Source organism: Cibotium barometz, chromosome 25 (assembly GCF_041138505.1).
Source record: "Cibotium barometz isolate CiBa-2024 chromosome 25, ASM4113850v1, whole genome shotgun sequence".
In the NCBI taxonomy this organism is placed as follows: Eukaryota; Viridiplantae; Streptophyta; class Polypodiopsida; order Cyatheales; family Cibotiaceae; genus Cibotium; species Cibotium barometz.
Window position 1 is genome coordinate 26,018,068 of NC_141070.1, and position 22,027 is coordinate 26,040,094.

The following is a 22,027-nucleotide window of genomic DNA, read 5'->3' on the forward strand; positions in this document are numbered from 1 at the left end:
CTTTTTTTAAATGAAAAATCTCCATCTCCCTCTTAACTTTGTTGCTTACTCTCTCCGAGCTTTCTTGGTGCAACCTACAAGTTCCCACCCACACAAAATTTGATAAATTCAAGCTAGAAAGTATACCTCACTATTGTGGGACTTGCAAAACCCTTATGGAAGGAGGAATTAATGCTAAACCCTTTCCTAACCCCAAATTTCAATCCCAAAGTAGAATCCTTCTCGTTGTCTCCCTTCATGTGTGTGTAGCAACTTAGCATGGTGTGAGTTACTCTTTTTTAGCCCCTTTCCGGGGATGCAATTCAATCATTGCACCACTCACACACATCGCGGATGTCCAGGTTTGAACCCAGGTCCATTTGTTTGGGTAGGGTAGAATGGCCCTGACTAGACCACTCATGCTAGAGCTCGTGAGTTACTTTTAAGTTGAGGGTTGAAGTTAGTTTCTTACAACAAGGATAAATGGTAGAAATAACCATAGGAAAATAGCTCATGTTTGGGACATCATTTCTAACATGTAGTAAGTTTTGCACATTATGTTTCTTATATTTGTCTTTGATTTTTAAAGTAATAGTGTTATTGTTGAAATGTTGTTGTTGAACTTGTTAGAAAAAGTTGCTTTCAATGTTGCCATTGCCTTGCACAAGGAATAAAAATATCTTAGTGTGCCCTCAAAACTATGAGGAATGAGAATTTGGAAAGTGACTTCCTGCCATCTACAAGGCTGGGCGGGGGATATCTCTCCTAAAATCTTGAATTCCATACATGATACATGCACTACAATAAGGTGGATTTTTTTTCTTAAAAAGACAACTGGGTTGGATGGCCATACTAGGCTAGAGATTCTAATGAAAGTGAACAATTGATAGAAGACCTTAGTGTATGGTGGGATGCCAATACAATGGAGAGGAGCCATGACAAAGGATATGAATGCAAGGATTGATTCAATAATTGACATGGAGTGCATGGTTCAGAGTAAGTTTGTGGTCAAGGAGAATGAGCATGTGGAGTTATAGAAACGTGTTGACGACCTCGAATCTTACGTGCCATATCTATAAAGGCCCTTAGATGCTAGACTTGAAGAATTGAAGGGTGTTTTTTTATCGGAGGTAATCGATTACTTTTTTCCTAGGTCAACAAATTTTGTTAGTGTTGTTAGAAGTTTAATTGCACCCATCTGGAGATTGAACGGCCATTTAATAAGGGTCTCTCTCTCTCTCTCTCTCTCACACGCACACACACACACACACATGGAACTTGTAGAACTTTAATAAGGTTCTCTCTCTCCACACACACACTCTCTTTGTGTGTGTCTCTCCCCCCTCTCCACAACTAAGTAATTTCTTTAGAAGAGCAGGCTATTATCATGTTCTCGACATGGTGCAAAGTCAATCTAGGATTGGATATCGTGAGGCTCAAGATTTGTGTCCGGACTCTGCAGGGTGGATCATCTGGATTCCTATTGTGTGTGAAGTGTGAAGGAGGCCCAATAGAGATTGAAATGCTGATTTACTTGCCACGTCACTTTGTTGGTAAAACGTCAAAGGCATAGTATGATGCTGACGTGCTCAAGTAGTAATTTTGTGGGACACGTCAGCTAGAACTTCTCAGTCGGCATGCAGTATTATTGTTTTGGGAAATTTATCCTACGTGTCAAGATGGATTGGTTTGACACGTAGACGTCAAGCCTGTTAATAGCCGTCTCCTGCACCACGTCAGACGACTGGCCTGTTAATAGGCTGCTGTTTTCTACTTGAGAAAACATGGCGATGCCTTGCTCCTCCTCCTGCGAATCGAGCACCTCCTTGGGTGCATTGTTGTAACAGGTACATCGATTCCACCTTGCCATCGCTTCTGCATTCTGCTTGCCGTTGATCCTTTCTTCTTCTTCTTCTTCTTCTTCTCCTCCTCCTGCTCACCAGCCTGCATTTGCTTTAAACTTAGAAAGCTTCAAGATCTGCAGAAAGCCTTGACCTAAATCATCTCTCTATCTCTCTGAGGCAAGCAGAAGAGCGGTTTCCAAACATCGATTCGCCTTTCTAGCTTCCCCGCTGTCGACTCTTGCCAGATCTTTATTCGAATGGCGCCGAGAGAAGGGTCGGATCAGCACTTTCAGCAACGTCATGGCCTTACCAAGCGTTCCCTTTCTCCTCCCAAAGTAAGCTCGTGGTACTGCTCATGTTGTAACTTTTTCCGTAATCGGAGATCGGTAAGCAGAAAGCAGATCGTTTTCTGGCCTCATTAGGCCTGGACATTGAACATGTTATGTTTTGTCGCAGGTTGTGCTGGAAACTAAGAAAGCTCTGAAAAAGCACGCAGTGAAAATGGCTAAGCGAGCAGATGAACACGAGCAGTTCATCAACAAGGTTCACCTAATCTTCCTTTTCATTTTGTTAACTTAGCCTGTGCTTTCTGTGCAACGCATGCATTTCCCTAATGTGCTTCCTCAGCAGTTTAAACAAGCAGGTTTTACAAGCTTTACTGATGCTTTAGTGCATCAATCTGTTGCTTACATCTTATGTATATACTTACAGGAAGGTTTTTGCAAACTCTAAACAGCTACATGGTGCTTTAGTGCCTTAAATCTCCTGCTTCTAGATCATGTTTTCACTCTTTGATACATGCATTTTCTGCAAGTATTAAAAAATTGGCTGATGCTTTAGTACATTAATCTGCTGGTTCTAGATCATGTATTCTTTTGGAGTGTTGAGCTTTGGGACTTTCTGCTTCCTACTCGGATCTAGTAAGTGGTATATCTGAGCACATTATAAGTCATATTGTAGTCCTTGTTGAAAGGACTTGTGTTTGTTTTTGTCGGCACAGTTTCTTACAAACGTTTGCATGCAGGACCTCAAGACATACCTTATCTCTATTGCCTTTTTTTCATAGGCATTGCCCCTTTGAGATGGATCTACTATCGCTCCAAGAAGTGGCACTACTACTTGCTGGTATGTTCGAGTTTTTGTTGACGATTGTGGTGTTTTCTCTAATGTAGGTCTGTCATGTATCAGCAGAGTCCTTAACAGTGAAACAGCCTTGGGAACGAGGGAACGCATTCCATAACCTTTGTTGTTCCCGTTCCACGAATGTGCATGCTTGGCTAAAGGCATTTTGGCTCTAATTTTTGAGTAAATGAGAATTTTTGTATTTTTCTATGATCATATCATATCATATGAGAGTGGTGTATGACCTTGCATCTAAAAGGCTTGGTAATATATGCCCTTGCATCTCCGTAGCTTGCAAATGGCAGCCATATGGTGATGATGTATCGTTCCTATTTTCTTTCCGGGTTCCCGTTCCAAAACAGACCCCCGTTCCATCTGTCCATTCCTGTTCCATGTGACTATGACCTAGTGCAATGTCTTGAGCATCGTGGGTGTTTGTGGTTTTGTTCTCATTGTTTACAATGCTTACATTGTTTAATGTAATTAAACCATTTATGCAGTGTGATTGGATTAGAGAAAGGTCAAACTATGGGATTGTTGAATAAATATTCTCTCTTGTGGGAAGAATTTTTTGTGTTGTTTGCAGGCATGTATTGTGGATTTGTGTTTTGGAGAATGCACCAAGGTGGATAGCCATGGCCCCATTCAAGAACAAACTACACATCCCAAGGAGGAACAGAATTCATCAGGCAGTGAGGGGGAGCTTGCTCTCAACCAGTCAAAATGAACCTCGATCCCCTTACCGATGGAGCTTCCAAAATCTAAAACCAACCTTCCTAGCCCAAGCGGGACCAAAATCCAGCTAAATGTTTTGAGTTTCAACGCAAGGGGAATTTGTCCCAAGAGGAGTTGGATAGCCATTTTCGAGAGTGGAGGTGTGTCAAGGTGATAGTCGAGGACAAGGAGGGCAATGTGAAAACAGAAGGGCGTTTTGCTTCAAAGGAGGTTCTTAGGTGTTATGGGTTGGTCAAGGGTCAACGGCTCATGATCTTGTTTGATACGGGTAGCATAGAGGACCTCGTTTCAATCGAATGGTGAAGAGAGTGAGGTCCTAGCCGAGGCCTATAGTTTGTCCTGAGCTTTCCTAGGTGGGAACTTGGAGATTTTAGTCGAGGTCAAGCATGGAATTAGAAATCCAAGGGTGGACGGACAGGAGGACCTTTACCATCACATTGTTAGTGGGAGTAGATATCATCTTGGATATCTAGTGTTTCCATAAGTACATTCCTCAATCCAATGGGGTCATCTCAAGTTGACCCTCTAGCATGTAGTCTCAGTCAATGGTAATCCATTGTGATTCAATGGTATTGTTGGCTCCGATTGTCCGTCGTCCAATCCAAAATGTAGTAGGTAAGAAAGCCTAAGTGTACATGCTTGATTCTCCCCCCCCCCAATGTCCACAGTAGAACAACCACCTAGCTTGGATGCTACCAAGAAAGATATACTCCTCGAGTATCATGTCAACCTCGACATTTGCCATCTTCTAGACCGGAGAATCACACCATTGAATGAGTCCGTGGAACTTTATAGTTTTAGTAAGATGATGGAAGAGGAGTTGATAAGCAACTGGAGGAGATATTGCAAAATGGGTGCCAAGGATCCCATACATTTTTTAGTGGTGGATTTCTATTTGATTTAAGAGGAAAATTGAGGTTTTCCTCCAAATTTGGGAAAATCATGTCAGTTCTTCCAAATTTTTCTTGTATGTGCAAATTTGAAAAAAAGTGAGAATTTTCCAATTTGGGAAAATTTGAGCAAACTTCGGGCGTTTCCCCCAAATTTCCTCTAAAGGGGAAAATTTCAGCATTTTTTCCATTTTTTTCCCAAATTTAGGCATTTGGGAATAAATAAGGGGATTGTTAACTTTTCCCCAAATTTGGGCATTTTCCACAGATGCTCAAATTTGAGGAAAGTTGAGCATTTTTCCCAAACCTTAGATTTGGCCATAATGGGGATATGCCCGAGCCCCTGACCCCAAAGTACTTGATCCTACTATGTTCTTTACTAGGCTCTAGCATTATGTGCCTCTCTACAAGCTTTTGAAATACTTAAAATTTAATCTTTTGAAATGTTGTGGTCTTTATTACAGTTTCTAAGGTGGGGCAAAATCTTGCAAGACAAAATCAAGAAAACCTGGAAACGTTTCTTGTGACTATGTTTTGGAAGGAGGATAGTTCGGCTACAATCTCCTTGTCTCTTGATGTGTATCTCGTCTTCTCTTTGTGTACTATATACGAGACAGAAACATGCCATGCTGCAATGCCGACCATACCACGAGCTTGGATGCCTGTTTTAGTAGGAGCATAAGGGATGTGGTTCCACCAGCATGTGTATAGTTTTAAGTTTGCACTTGTCTCCCTTTTAGTCCTACACCCACTATTGGGCACTGATGACGCTAGTGGGGATGTCGTAGTATCTAGTCCATACTATGCATGATAGAGTTGATGGTTTATTGTCTTGTGGATGACTACCGCGAGGTTATAAATTGCACATTCTTATAAGGTGAATTTGGGCATGTTCCTGGATTCATCTAGGTATATCTTTATGGTGTATTAGGGACATGCAAATTTCACATTGTGAAGTCTTTGTCCAAGTTGCAGCCAGTTGATATTGTGTTACTTCTTTCTATATGTAGTGGTGCATATGCCCTATCAACTACCTTTTTGTTGTAATAATTCTTTCTATTTGTTATGATCTTTAGTGCTAGGCTTCATTGTGAGTTTGCCTTGTATTTGCAAAGCTCTGACAGAAACTCAGTACATAGACCTTTGTATGAATGCATGCTCTTATGTGTGTGTGTGTGTGTGTGTGGGGGGGGGGGGGGGGGGGGGGTTGTGTGTGGGAGCATATATTGATACCAAGTTCTACACCCACTATTGGGTACTGATGACGTTAGTGAGGATGTCGTAGTATCCAGTCCATACTATGCATGATGGAGTTGATGGTTTATCGTCTTGTGGATGACTACCACGAGGTTATAAATTGCACATTCTTATAAGGTGAATTTGGGCGTGTTCCTTGATTCATCTAGGTATATCCCTTTTAGTCCTACTATAAAATATGATGCACTGTGGTGAAGGTGTTAGTAGTTGCCCAAGGTATTGTAAGCAAAAGATGCAGAGGTTTTGCTGTGAGTCCCAACTGTTCCATAGTGTTTGTTCCTAGTTTAGTTGTATACCAGCACAGCTCTACAAAGCATTCCCCCTTTTCTTTCATGTTCCCAGAATGTGATTTTCATATCAATGCAGTTAGTTTTCTCAATTTACGAGAAGTTGCTAATGGTCTGCGTCTCTTTTTCAGGACTTCTGCTACTATGCAAACGCAATCTTCATGATAATGTTACTTTATTTTCCAAATAACGAGAAGTTGTTCATGGTCTGCTTCTCCTTTTCTGAGGTAAAGCTGCAGTAATGTTAGCTTGTCTTTCATCAAAGTTAAAAGGTTCCAGTTGGCACCTTGAAACCATGCATATTTTGATTTTGTTTTGATTTTGCAGGGGCCTCTAGCATGGGCATTGATAATCTGGAGATGCAGCCTTGTCTTTAGCTCTATTGACAAAATTGTGAGCGTCTTAATCCATTTACTTCCAGGTATGTGTGAGGCCGCTTGAATCTGATTTGTTTTCTTATGGTGTGATTTGTTAGGAGCACAAGCCACACCCACTTCAACTGGTTGTTTTTGGGGGATTCTAGACTGGAGGGTGATACAGTTCCACATTCTTAGAAATATACATTAGGATTTAAGTGCTTTGATTGTAGAATTTCAAGTACATCAGCTTTCATAGTGGATGGAGTTATAAATCATTAGAACATCGAAGAAAATAGGGATGGTTTCAGCAAGAGTGGCTGACTCAGGGTGGTATCCAGCACATTCCTTTGAATACAACATTTTGCAATGGTTATACATATTGTGCACTGTAAAGTCTCTCGACTCCTCATGCTTCTTGATTTTCAGAGAATTCCTACTCTTTTTCCTTTTCTTGGGACATCATGACCTTGTCCTCTTTCTCCTCTTTATAGTACACAGCTCCATGCGCATCTGGATTTGAAAGTGAAGTCCATGCGCATCATTTCTTGTCGTGGGTATCCTGGTATTGGCATTCTCCATCAAACCTTCTCTTCTGAGGGAGTCATGTGTTTGGACACTTGGTCTGTTTGGGTGCAGGGAAAGACTCTATGGAACATTCCAGGATGATATCAGCCCATATTGGGTGCAGGGAAAGACTCTATGGAACATTCCAGGATGATATCAGCCCATATTTTAGAATGAGCCTCCATGGTAGCTTAGGCAGAGAAGAATAAGCTTCTTTCATCAAGTATCACATACTGGGGCACCTTTTTGAAATCCAGTTTTGAGTCTTAGGTGGTCTATCATGATTAGACTCTATTGTGGTTGATCGTGGTGTTTTTTTGTACTCCCAAACTAACCTCTACTTGGTCTGATTCTGGCATAAGGGGGAATGAGAGAGAAGCCATAGACCTGCCAATGCTAGTTGGAGAGAGCAACATATAATCAATCTCCCAAAGTGTTGAATGCATGTGGCGTTATCCGTGCCAGAGGCAGATTGTTTGCTACTAGCAGCCCTGTATTGTTGCAACATTAGCATCATTTTCTGCCCGTGGAAGTCAGGCTCTTCTTGAATGTGTTGTGGACAGGAATCCTTTTGAGCATCTTGATCCTAAGTTTCTACTAACAAGATGATGCATGTGCTGTTTACTAAATCTTCCATCTGAGTCCATTTTTTCCAAGGGTCCATAGCAATTCCAGACACACATGCAACATCTTCTGGGCCCCATAGGCTGCGCTTCCCTATGCAGGTAAAATGCCCCAAAGACTGATGAGAAAATTACTTGAAAAGCGACTTCGTTCAATACCACTCTTGTAATTGTGCGTAAGGGAGTAAGTATAGGCAAGTGCTTGAGTGTGTAGAATGGATCATCACATGCTCCATGATCCACCTTATGTTTCTAACTGTGAAATTGATAATATTTCAGGTCTGGAGTTGAACTATTTGATGTATTGCGTGTGCTTTCAGGGACTGTCTTCTTCATCATTCGTTGGTGGGATCCCACAACTTTCCCACATCATTCGGCTGACGACACAGGGCCTTGGCCTGCATGGCCAGTGGTGAACAATTTATTTGCTGAGTGGACCTGGTTGTTTTTTGTACCATTGTTAGCATATTGTGTGTGGCAAGGATTGTATTTCCTTATTGTGGAAGGCTTACGGCGCCAGAGGTTGCTGAATGATCCGGAGGTTATGACATCTTACAGGTACGTGTACCTTTGGAGAATTCTGATTTTACTTTCTTGTTTACTTCTGATGGAGTGAAGGCTTAAAGCATGGAAATTTTAGAGTAATGGGTCTTTTTTTCTGCAATCTTTCTTCTATTTATCATTCACAGGGAACTGAAACGCAAAGCAGAGAGAGCTAACAATATCTGGTGGCAGTTGAGTGGCTTGCTGGGTGATGAGAGGCGTGTTGTCATGTATGCTGTAATACAGGCTGCCTTCACAGTTGCAACACTGGCTCTGACTGTTCTTCTGTTTAAATCATACCGCTTACATACATTTTTTGAGATATTTAAGCTGTCAGCAACAGTCTGGAATGGGGGAAACTACATTTTTGAGGTCATGCCACGGCAGGTGGCTGCCAAAAGCAAAAAAAAGCATGGAAGTGATCACATGGCAGATGCAAATGGGTTTAGCCATAATGGGAATCTGAGGAGATCCAAAAGTAATGATTTACTAGAAAAAGGCAAAGCTGATGCAGTGGATGATGCTGAAGTAGCTTTACAGGCTGGTTTGAATGGATCAAATGAGACGAGTTTCTGTACTTTTTGTAGACGACCGAGTATAGAGAATTTGGCTGAAACCTTGGCTTTGCTTGATAGTGTACATTCTTCAACACCTAGTAGCTGAATCTCCCAAAAAACTAAATCCTCCCTCTCCTCTCCCCTGCCCTCCCCTCCTCTTCTCTCTCCTTCCCTGCCGGCACCAAACAAACTTGTGCACAAGCACAGGCTGTCACTGTCTTTTGGTTAATGAACTGCGAAGTCAGTGCCATTCAGCACTAAAAAAATTTATAGATTTTTTTCAGTTGAGGGGTTTTGTTGATTGGCTACAGCGCTTACCCTTTGTGGCATAGGCAGGTAACTTTATTTTTATTTAGTCAGCTTTTGTAAATATCACACAATGTATAATGGGAATACATGACTAAGAAGTTGATGTTGTTGTCTATTGACACTAGATGACAATCATTTTTGCTGGTACTGATGGCGTTGATATGCCCGGGCTTTTGTGATCTGTTTTAGGAAAATGCATATATACAGGACGACCTTGTGATCTTTTAGTCGGAATATTTGGAATCAGGCCCTCCTACTGTTTGCGACATCTTTGTGCTAAAACTTAGTCTGCACGTTTGAGAAGAACTTGATCTTGGGATGTGCTGAGTTGAGCTGGTACTCGAACCGAATAATAAGCTAGTCTTGGTGCTTCAGATCGTATATCGAGCGGCACTCTAGAATATCATGTTTTGCACACGATGTAGCAGAGGACGCTTGCTTACCTTTGCTCCTCTCCAGAAGTTGAACGTGATGCCATGTGGATGCCTTTGTGATGCTCTCTCGACGTATCCGTGAAACAAGAAAGTAGGCGATCAAACAATTTACTAGTGCCCGAGTGAGCAAGTCCTTACCCATGCCATGCTCGATTGGTCACAATTTGTTCTCATTGCAAATACATTGCAATGAGATAAGTGGGTTAGTTGGGACGCAATTGGGTAGTACTTGGTGCCTTATCGGTGTCTATGAGAGTGGGGGACAGTGGTCTGCTGGTGTCGTCTATTGTTCCCAAGCCGAAAATACTGTGGCAAAACTGTGACTCATAGTAGGTGGATCGGTGATTTTTTGAAGTGCATGTAAACCATCCCCTAAAAACTGAGTGAGAGGCTCTAAGGTTTTCTAAACACTCACGAACCATCCTTTGAAAGAAAAATTAAAAAGAAAAAACCATGCATGTGTCTTTGTACACCTAAGATATCCTAAGCTTTGATACCAATGTTCTATGCTTTGCGGAAGTCCTTTAGTTAAGGTGTGCTATTTATGTACTTCGTCTCGCAATTGCCTTTAAATGAAGAGAGTAGAGGATATAAAAGCACACTCCCTAGATGCGAATATGTAGACATTCATGCAAATGAACAACCTATAGGACCTACAAAAGAATAGTTGTAATAGAGACTTTGGAGTCGATCTCATTGCATTGGAATTTGGGGTTGATCTAGAGCATTGGTCACACAAAGTTGAGGAAGCTCGATGTGCCATGGAGGATCATGACAAGGTGGGGCACTTAACTTTTGTAAGACGGCACTGGAACATATAAAGCAGCTTTCCTCTACTTAATGTCAAAGAGAGAGTTTACATATTTAATGTGCATAGTTGCTCAAGACTAGTAATAGAGATTGGATCAAACTAGGTACTTGTATATTTGTCATTTTTTATAATAAGCAATATACAAGTATTCCCTTGCAATAGTTTTCTTGTGAGCTCTCCTTCTTTCCTCTTCTTGATTAGCTTCTTCTTCTTTTTTGCTTTTTGTGAGAGAACTATCGTGAAAAAGGATCATCTCTTTTTGCCTCCATCTAGACAAGAGAGCTCTCCATCATGTAAATAGAATGGGGATGCACAAATAATACTTGCATAAACCCTAATTAGCTCTCACACAACCATAGACAAGAATAGGAGAAGTCATTGTTTCATTCCATTCTCCTTCGCACACTTTCCATTTTCAAAATCTACACACATAATGATAAGCTTACACCATACTAATGCAACAAAACTAAATGTCCACATAATTGGCCATTGGGCATGACTAATTATTGTCCACACAATTCTACCATTAATGCACACCACATGTGCTATACCAGCATTATCCAGATGAACTTGCTATCTCAACACTCTCCTCAAGTTTATCGTATCTATCTCTAGTACTCTAAGTCTGCTTTTGAAGTACTCATACTTCTCTCTCCCAAAAGTGACTTTGTAAAGATGTCGGTAACTTGATGTTTAATCTTCACATATGCCAAATCAACTTGTCCATCCAACACCTTTTCTCGAATGAAATGATAATGGACCTCTATGTGTTTGGATATATTGGATTACTTGGCCAACTAAATATTGCTCATGTTGTCACAATGTATGACAATCACTCCATCACGACACGATGTTATCCCAAATCATCAACAAGTAGTGTTTGTAGCCAAATCACGTCACATACAACCATACCGTCTCCTCTATACTCTACCTCCGTGCTAGATAATGCAATTGTGGGTTGTTTCTTACTGCTCCAACTCACAAGTACTTCCAAAGCTAAATGCATATCCGCTAGTAGACCTCTTGTCATCAAAAGTACTTCCTGCCCAATCTGCATCCATGTAACTATACAGCATCACATCCTTTCCATGCTCATAAAACAGACCATAATAGGCAGTGATCTTTACACCATCACATCCTTTTCATGCTCATAAAACAGACCATAATAGGCAGTACTCTTTACATCTTATTATCCTCTCGACAACATCCAATTGTGGTTTCCTGGGACTTTGCATAAGCTGGCTAACTAGTCTCACCTCATAAATCTACTCTAGTGATAGTCAAGTAAATCAAGCCACCAACCATCTTTCTATACATGGTAACATCTTCTAACTCTTCAACAAAATTAGCTCTTAGCATTATGTTTTTTTCTCCAATGGTATTGTCACAGGCTTTCATCCAGTCATACCATACTTTGCCAACATATCCAAGGCATATTGTCTTTGCACCAACCATATGCTATGTGATGTTTTTACTGCCTCAATGTTAAGAAAGAATCTCTCTCAAGACTTTTATGTCAAAATTGGCTATATGATGTTTTCACTTTAGCATATCATTCTCGTAATCACATGTGACTATCAAGTGATCCACATAAATCACAATCACCCCCACCAAGCCATTCTTTGTCTTCTTCACATATAGTGAAGAATTTGAATTTCTAACATGAAAGCCAATGCTTATGAGATACATGCTGATTGTGTCACTCCAAGCTCGTGGTGCCTGCTTCAAACCATATGAAGCCTTCTTCAATCTACATACATGTTGTGTGGGAAACTCCGGATGTACATATCCACGTGGTTGCTCCATAAACACCTCTTCTTGCAACTCTTCATTCAAGAATGCATTCTTCACATTTGGTGTAACTCCCAATCTTTCGATGCAGCCAATGAAATCATAGACGTCACAGTAGCCATCTTAGACACTGGACTATATGTCTCATCATAATCAAGTCCATGAGTTTGTGCAAAACCCTTGGCGACTAGCCTTGTATTATGTCTTTCCATGGAACGACTTACATTTGAGCTTGTAAACCCACTTGCAACCAATAACATTCTTATCATTTGGTAACTCAATCAAATCCCATGTATCATTATGTGCCAGTGCATCCATCTCTTCATCCATAGCTTTGTCCCAAGCTTCTTTTCCAATGGCCTCATTAAAACAAGTAGGTTCCATATGTTCCATTGTAGATGTCATATATGCATATGCATATCATATCCTCTATGTCAACCTCTATATTGGATATCTCACTCTTTGTGATCTCCTCAATGGATGTGGATCACTATGATTTCCTTGAGCTCTTGCATGTGGTGCTACATACTTCTCTTGCTTCACATATGGGAGTCTTTAACATTGGAATTCCCAACTCATCATCAAGACTTCTTGAACTAGATGACTCATAACCTGCGTTTCCAATGCCAATCCCTTCAACTTTTTGAACTAGATGACTCATAAACTGCATTTCCAATGCCAATCCCTTCAACTTTCTTCTTTCCTTTGTCCAATGCACTAATCTCAGTGCTCACCACATCATGCCTCAATATTCCTGACCATGGACTCACATTTCCACTGCTAGAAGTCTCATGTGGTCCAAACATACTAGTAAAACTCTCTAATGGAAATTGCACATCTGCATCAATATCATCAACCACCACCACATTGTCAGTTTCTTTCTATAACGACTAGACAACTCATCAAATATGACTTTCGACTAATGAAAACTTGCTTTATGATTAGATTATAGCATTTGTATGCTTTCCAATCCCGTGCATACCGAATGAAGAGCTTTCTAATCCCGTGTATACCCATGAAGATACATTTTTTAACTTTTGGACCCGACTAAGTCATCTTCTCATCCAGCACATGCATATATGCAATACATCCACAAAATTTCAAGTGTCCAATATCGGGCCTAAAACGCGTCAACCTCATCTTTGGGATACTCTCATGTATGGTAGCTGTAAGTGTCTTATTCAAGATATACACTGATTTTTGTAGCACATGCTTCTACCCAATAATATGATGGCATACCCTTCTCTCATTCAACATAGCTCTAACCACTTCATTAATTAATCGTTTCTTTCTCTCAACAACCCCATTTTGTTGAGGGGTATATGTGTATGTAAGCTGCCTTCTAATCCCATGTTCTCTTAAGAAATCATCAAATGTACGTGAGGTGTACTCACCTCCATCATTTTTCCTTAAGCACTTAATCCAATGACCATATTTCTTCTCCACAAGAGCTTTGAAATCTTTGAACTTTGAATTCTTTGAATTCTTCACTCTTATCTTTTAAGAAGTAGATTCATATTATCTTGCTAAAGTCATCAATGAATGTGATGTAGTACTTGCTTTCATTAATGGATTAGGTTTGTGCAGGACCCCAAATATCAATACGCTGCACAATATCTCCAAAAATCTTCTAGTCATTTGACCTTCCTTGGAAAATGAGAATCTTTTTTGCTTCCCAAACTGACATGCATCACATACATGTGAAATTCCATCATATTTGAACCTTGTCAAAACACCAACAATGCCTTTTGTTTGCATAGCTTTCAGCTTTTGTGAATTCACATGTCTAATTCTTTTATGCCATATATCAATGTTTGGCACAATCCCATGACTACGTGAAAACATAATTGACTTCAATTTCAGAATATTTGCATCCAAAGTAAACACAATCTTCCTTTCTTTTGACCCTTTGTAATGAGCTTATGTCCATTCTTAAAGTCTTCCACAAATCAGCCATGCTCATTAAACCTCACTTGCAATCCTTGCTCTACCACTTGTCCAACTAATGCTAGGTTCTTAATGATGGATGCGACATATAACAATTCAGACATGGTCTTTACTCTACCATCATGCTTCCTCACTAGCACACTCCTAGCATGAGTAATAGGATGCTATGTATCATCCCATGTAAAAACCTTGTGACTATGTAGGTGACATCTTGTCAAACCACTCTCCATAGCAAGTCATGTGGTTTGATGCTCTTGAATCCATGTACCATGTCTCAAGAACTTCACCATGTGAAGTAATGCTGCCTATAACATGTTTCATAACAAACAAATGATTTACACTCCCATCATTGCTAGATGATTTACACTCCCATCATTGTAGTAGTAGATGATGCATAATTCCCATGTTGGACTCTTCCACCATTCATGTCGTTTTGCTTCTTGTAACAATCTTTTGCTATATGACCAATCTTGCCATAATAGTGATAATCAATCCCATTGCTTTGTTGTTGTTGAGATTGCCCAATGATCTCTTCCTCTAGAGCTAGATTTGCCCGTACCTTTGTGAATAGGGTCCTCTACCACCTCGTGCACCATATGAAGGGTGAAAATTCCGTTGTGGTGGTCTATCTATCCAACCACATCCACCTATACAGCCTCTAGATGTAGATTTCCCCCTGCTTCTTGAACCTCTAATATGAGAGTAGAATGCTTGGTCCCTTGCATGCTCATTGCTACTAGATGTACCAACCCCAAACTTCAATTTTCAAACAATGAGCAATGAGACCAACTTCTCAAAATCTGGTGGATTTCCACCTCTAACCATGATAGAGTTATCAAAGGACTTATACTCCATTCAATGTGATTGCCACAAGATCACTAATATCCATAGATGCATTTATGGATACAATCTACACATCCATTTATATCTTGCACATAATAATGAATGCTCTTGTTATTCCGAGTTATGCTCATCTATGCTCTTGTTATTCTAAGTTATTTCATGAATATTTTGTATCAATTGAATCTTTCTTGCATGTGTATTGGTGTCATACAATTTCACCAAAGCATCGCATGCATCCCTGTGATTATTTGCATCTTGTATATACCATAGCATAGAATCTGCCACATAAATAGAGAAGTAATGCAATAGTTTATATTCTCTTTTTGATGGTACATATACTAGGAGGCTAACCCACATTAGGCTTGTGAGCATGGGAGCATGGGAACAAGCTCTAATAGAGCATGGGTTAGGACTAACCTTAAGGGTTAAGGTTAGGGTCAGGCATCCAAGGGTCATACAGGGAAATGGAGAGTCAAGAGTCACTTGAGGGCCCTCCTATATAATAGGGGCATGGGGCACACTCAAGGGAGGCTTGGGGGCTTGGAGGCTTAGGCTATGGTCTCTTGTGTAGAGGATCATAACTACTCACCTACCATTTCACACTATAGCTACATGCTATTGGATTGGAGTTATACCTCTTGATGGTATGGGACATCAAGGTAAAGGTATGATGTATTTCATTATAATTACTATATTTCATTACTGTGTGCATCCCTTAGGCAGCTCGAAGGTGGTCGGGTGGATGAGTTTATGCGTGATTTATGCATGTTTATGCATAACAGTTATCTAGAGAGATCTTAGGGTTTTAACAGTGGTATTAGAGCAATCTCTAGTTAATTGTTGTTATTTTTTCTTTCTTATTGTAATTTTTGATATTTTTTAAAGTAAATTTTAATATTTACTAAATAAAAATGTTATTTTATTGAATTTGTGTTTATGATTTGCACGTGGATTGTCGATATGGTGGTTGAAAATGCGTGTTAGTACTATTCAATGGATGAATCGACGTTGCGGGGAAAATTTGTGAGTTTAATGCTATTTTTTTCTATTTTTTATAGATTAAAATAAGCATTAATGGAATTTTTTACAAAAATACCACATATTTTATTGTGGATATTTTTGGTAGAATCGATTCCCTAAATTTTTTTAGAATTTTGAGGAAATTTTTTCTAAATTTTTAGAAAATTTTTGAGCAATTTTATGGTTAAAAATGTATTTTTAATGCATTTTTTGTGGGTTTTCCATGGATATTCTATCCATTTCTGTCGATTTTGTGCTAAAATGCAGTAGGGGGCAGCATGTTGATGCATTGAATGCTCTCCCGTTTGCGTGGGACCCTCTTCGTCTCTCAATTCTGAATTTTCCTTCTATTTTCCTCTCGCTTATATAAGCACCTCTTAAAAAAGCACATTTTTTTATTAATGTTAATCATAATTAGGATTTAATTATGATTAAAAAGATTAATTAAAAGTTAACCTCTTTGTTAATAAGAAAGAGAGAAGGAGGGGGTGAAGAGAGAAATGAATGGAGAATTGAGCGGAGAAAATGGAGAGGAGAGGAGTATGGAGAGATGATTCTCTCCCACTTTGTTTTTCGCGCATGCGGGAGGGAGGGGGGCTGTGTGGCAGCCGACGGGCGAAAAAATGCCCCCCCTCCCCAAAAAAAATGATTATATAAGCTTTAAAGCTAATTAAGTTTTTTTTTAAATTTTCATTTAAAAAAAATAAGTTTTTAAATTCCAATAAAAAAAGCTTTTGAAATCTATAATTCAAAAAAGCTTGGAAAAAAGCCTGAAAAAGATGAGAAAATATGAGATTTGAAAAAAAAAATTCTCTGAAATTTATGAATTTTTTTCTCTTAAAACATTTTGGCTTTTCATCTCCCGGGAAACCTTTTGGCTTTCCGAATTCCGAAAAATCTTTTGACCTTTTGGATTCCAGAAACTTTTGACCTTTCACATTCTGATTTTTTTTTTTGTCTTTTCATTTTCCCGAAACTGTTGGCTTCCCATATTCCGGGAAAACCGTTGGGATTCCAAATTTTTTTGACCATTCGTATTCTCGGGGTTAATTAAAAATTTTAAAAAATTAGTGAAAAATTAGACAAAGGTTATTTTAAATTTCTGGAAAATGTGGAGTTGGTATTTGGCTTGTGGTGTGTCCATTTGGGCGCCCGTGACCATTCAAATTCCTTTAAAAGTATATTTTTTGACCCAAAAAATTAGAAAATCCATTAAAATTGTTATTTTTCATTGGATTTGAGAATTGTCGGGCGGAATTGAAAATTTTGTGAACGATGTGATTCTCAGGAAAAATTAGGAATTTTCTAGAAATTATTTTTAAAAATCCTAGAAATTGGTATTTTTAAAATATTAATGGTATTTTGTTAAATTTTTTTTGAAAAAATATAGGTTTGGAATGCCATAAGATAGGCTTGGTGGAATTCAAAATTATCGTATTTTGAGGCCCTATAAAATTAGAAAAAATCATGATAATTCTTTTTCTCAAGAATTTAATATTTTTGAGGATTATTTAGTATTGAAGTACGTATTCACGTGCTGACATTAGATCAATTCGGGTTATTCATATATTATTAATAAGATTGTATCTCGTATTAATAGTTATTTATGTTTGAATTAATTCTAAACGATGTTTGCATGATTTTTTAACCATTGTTTAGCCATTCTTTTTGGACATGTTCCTTAAGTTTTTCAATGATGGCTATAATTTGTTTTCAAAGTGTGTCTCACCTTTGACACTTTCTCATGATAATTTATTTTGCACTTGTTTAAGTGTGGTTTGTGCTTAATTTCTTAAGCCTAAGAAAAATTCTATCATGGGTTAGTTGATCGGTTTGTTTTGGTAGATTTTATTGGATGTTTTCCAAGTTTTATATGGACTCATTAGGTTTTGCCTAGATCACTTGTGTCTAGGGGTTTTTTATTGAGTGTTACACACGTGTTTCACTTGCTTACTTTGGAGTTTTGCTTGAACAACAACACGTTCATATACTCCGGATTGATGAGTTGGCCACCAATTTTAATGCTTCTTTTGGCATGATTAATGACCATTAGATGGCATGCATTGATTTTTATGATCAACTATGGTTTTCATGGATTTGAGGAGCTTCTATGCGTTTATCCATGGTTTTATAAGGATCTTTTGATCTTTCGGATAGTATCATGTGCTTTGAGGTAGCATTTGCCTTCGTTTTTTGCACGTAATTTTGGAGTATATTGCTTGTACTCTTGTACATATTCCAACTCACATACCTAGTTGCTTATATGTATCTAGGTGAGTTATTTTTCTACCCTAACTTTATTGTGTTTTGGGTAGTTATCATTAGAAAGGTGCCAATAATTCAATTTCTTTTCTAATGATGTACTCGGAAAGAGTTATTCCTTGATGTAGTCTTAGGAATATAGAGACAGATTTTAGTATGTGAAAGTCTGGGATAAGGCCATCTTATTCCTTTTATAAGGGATTTTATTCATATTTCCTAGACAGCATACTAGGGAGTTTCAAATTGGTAAGGTATGTATGGGTGGTATCATGGTGGTATGGGATGTTAGAGATCCCTCACATATATTATCTTATGGGATAATTTGGGCTCAAGATTGTTGCTTTGCTTACATCACTTAGCATGTTGACCTCAACATTCAAAGACGAACTCATTTTTTGAATTCTATAAAGTTGTTGTGTGGGTATTCTCTAGATAAACTTCTTTTATCTATAGCCTGCATGTATTGATGAGTGTAATCTCGTCGGCATTTTCACTTGTTGAAATCTCTTTCTTTAGAGTTCAACGAGTTTATCTTGTTGTGTTCGGAGTAAAGAAATTTGGATTTTTCCTTTGTTGGCATTTCTTTCTCTAGTTCCGTACTTTAGGTGATTTATACACTCCACTTGATGGTTCACGGATGTACATATGTGACTCATCGAGACGTTAATGACCCTTTATGTTGATATGGGTAACTCGGGACACTGATAAATGTGGGTACATCGGGGCGCCGATGAATCCCTGGTTACTGCTGTTATAATGCCATGTTTTTCTACTTATTCCGAATGGTTTACAACGAGGAAGCTACTTTGAGTATGAATTACTCTGATCATCCGCAAACAGAGTGTATGAATGAGATTGTAGAGGATATGCTCTGTGCATATGTCTCTGGAAAAGCATCAAATTGGAAAAATCATCTTCCAATGATGGAATTTGCCTATAACAGTTTTAAACATACGGCTATTGGTTTTCGTCTGTTCATGCTTATGTATGGGTATCAACCCAGGGCACCTATTGATGTCGGTCTTAAAAGGACATCGAGCTTGATGCATCGAGAGATTTCTTGCGTGATATGTAGGAAATGGTGACCGAAGCTCGGGATTCTATCATGAGTGCTCATCAGGAGATAGGGAATGGTTCTATGCTGATAGAGAATGCTCAACTTGGTCTTTTGAACCAGGAGCGTTGGTTTATTTTAATGTTCCTAAAGATTCTCAGACTTTGTCTTCTTGCGTGATATGTAGGAAATGGTGACCGAAGCTCGGGATTCTATCAGGAGTGCTCATCAAGAGATAGGGAATGGTTCTATGCTGATAGAGAATGCTCAACTTGGTCTTTTGAACCAGGAGCGTTGGTTTATTTTAATGTTCCTAAAGATTCTCAGACTTTGTCAATAAGAGAATGCTCGAATTTATCTCCTAGATATTGTGGTCCATTTCGAGTTATACATCGGATTGGCAGGGTTGCGTATGAACTAAAACTACCTCCAATTGTTAGAGTTCATTCAGTCTTTCATATCGATAGATTGAAAGGGAAACTGGGAGAGGTGAGGATAACATAGTTACTCCTTAGAAGTCGAAGAGTTATCCTATGTTCCACATGAACCTGATAAGTTACTTGAATTCAGGGAAAGGAAACTTTGTAGTCGACCAATCCCTGAGATTAAAATTAGGTGAAAAGATAAGGAAGTAGAGGATTCGACTTGGGAGTCGGTTGAGATTGTTCAGCGCAGTTCTCCTTCTTTTCATTGCAAGAGTGCAATGTTTTGAGAGAGGGGAAGTATGTTATATGCACATTATGTGTACATATACTAGGAGGCTAACCCACATTAGGCTTGTGAGCATGGGAGCATGGGAGCATGGGAACAAGCTCTAGTGGAGCATGGGTTAGGACTAACCTTAAGGGTTAAGGTAAGGGTCAGGCATCCAAGGGTCACACATGGGAAATGGAGAGTCAAGAGTCACTTGAGGGCCCTCCTATATAATAGGGGCATGGCAAAAGATTACAAATTGTTTTCGTGGTTGTGAATATTGGTTAATAAAATTATCAGAGTGAATCTTGTTTTCAAGAATTATGATGGAATATTTAATTGTTTAGGAAATAAACCTCAAAAATTAAATAGTCATAAATCTGATGACAAAGTTAAGTTGACAAAAATATCGTTTTGTTAGAATCATGAGGCGCGCGGCCCGTGATAGGCAACCGGATCCTCTTACACCGGATGAGATGAAGAGTTAGATCCGGACATTCATAAAGCCCTTCACCGATCCCAACCTGGTCCCTTCAAGGGTGAAGGGGAACAGTTATTAGGAGAAGTAGTGGAAAAATGGATCGCGGCAATGGAAGAGTATTTTGATGTAACCGGTTATAAAACGAGAAGAGCAAGATGGCTCTTGCCAGATTGAAAATTGTGGAAACGGCTAGGGTCGCATATGGAGGAACCATTGTGAGACAAATCGTCTCAACCGGAATACCCAGACCTGGTCAGATCTTAAAGCTTAACTTCGGAAGAGGTTCTGTCCTCCGGGCTTCCTGGAGACCAAAATGAATGAGTTCTTGGAACTGAAACAGGATAGTCGGACGATTATAGAATGCCATCAGGCATTTGCCCTTCTCCTCGAATATTCTCCACTTTTGGATGAAGAGCAGCTGATGGCCAGATTCATTTGAGGGATGAACAAGCCATTTGACACTTTAGTGAAAAATGCTAAAACAGTCTCAATGGCAGAAGCTATCAGAATGGCAAAGGACTTTGCCAAAGCATTTGTTGTTAAGGTCCCGCGCCGAAGCCTACACCCTCAAACTTTAAAAGGTTCCGAACCCCGAGAAGTGCTTCAAACTTTCCACCCCTAAAGAGGCAGCAAGGCCCTAATTAGAATCAAGATGCTAGGAAATTCAGAAAGACCCTTCCCTCAGAACACTTTCTCAGGAGCCCCACCTCTTTCAAGGATTCAGAGGGATGAGCTTAGAAGTGAGAACAGGTGTTTTGGGTGTCAAGGTTTCGGTCACCAGCTTAAAGACTGCCTGACTCCTACCATGTCAAGAGGACAGGGAAGTCAAGGACCACGAGTGCAGAGACCAGCCCCTTCGTATTAGTCAAATCAGGGTCCGTCTGGCCAAAATTAGAGCAATCCCAAGAGGACTCCAGCTCAACCATCTGCCTCTGTTTAGAGTAATCTCAAAACTCCCTCCCAGAACTGGGGTAACCAAAGAGAAAGAGTTCCGGCCCAATTTGCAGCAGCCAAAGTAGTTACGATAGCAAAAGTAGTGGAAGTGGAAAGAGGTCAGATTTATGTCGCGATTGAAAACCAAGGGCCAAATCATCAATTCTCAGTCATCCATGCTCCAGCTGAGTATAAAAGTGTAAGGTCCTTGTCCCCACCGCGCAACAAATTCAAGGGTATTAGCAGTAGAAGCAGCACTTCTTACATGAGGCAGGGTCCCACACTCGGGGCCTCGTCCACCACGGATATTCGGACAAGAGACTAATCCATCGGTTCTTCAAACTTCCCTTGCCCGGAAAGCACGGGCAATTCCTCCAGGATAAATTTTTCTCTAACGTAGTCAAAAGCCTTATCTAATTGAACTGATCTGACCGAACTCGTAAGTCCCAAGTTAAATCACGGAAATGATTGCACTTGGATCATAGAGACCAATGTTGCACTTGGATCATAGAGACCAATGCTTTTTTCCTCATTGAGAGGCACAGCCGTTGATTCTTTTCCATAGAACAATTTTTGTCCAGGATTTACTTCATCTATCGTACCATAATAGAATTGAGTCTCAATTTAGGGATCCATCAGTCCAGCCTAACCCCATCCAGTCTTGTGGGTTAGCCAACCGCCCAGCCAAC

The 22,027-nt window shown here is 39.6% G+C and overlaps 1 protein-coding gene across 1 annotated transcript; it reads left to right on the plus strand.

Moving 5' to 3' along the window:
• The first annotated feature begins 1,725 nt into the window (after window positions 1-1,725).
• LOC147624408 (glycerophosphocholine acyltransferase 1-like) lies at window positions 1,726-9,214 on the plus strand. The gene is made up of 9 exons (XM_086819393.1): window positions 1,726-1,826; window positions 2,009-2,158; window positions 2,280-2,366; window positions 2,686-2,743; window positions 2,848-2,948; window positions 6,246-6,341; window positions 6,442-6,535; window positions 7,981-8,218; window positions 8,350-9,214. Exons 2-9 carry the CDS (start codon window positions 2,081-2,083, stop codon window positions 8,864-8,866), a joined length of 1,269 nt encoding a protein of 422 aa, XP_086675519.1. The 5' UTR covers window positions 1,726-1,826; window positions 2,009-2,080; the 3' UTR covers window positions 8,867-9,214.
• Window positions 9,215-22,027: the final 12,813 nt, after the last annotated feature.

Bases quoted from the DNA above. Each gene is read 5' to 3' on its own strand.
- LOC147624408 (XM_086819393.1), top strand. From the start codon at position 2,081: ATGGCGCCGAGAGAAGGGTCGGATCAGCACTTTCAGCAACGTCATGGC. The intron at 2,159-2,279 runs GTAAGCTCGTGG...GTTTTGTCGCAG, and splicing joins GTTCCCTTTCTCCTCCCAAA to GTTGTGCTGGAAACTAAGAA. The intron at 2,367-2,685 runs GTTCACCTAATC...TGCTGGTTCTAG, and splicing joins ACGAGCAGTTCATCAACAAG to ATCATGTATTCTTTTGGAGT.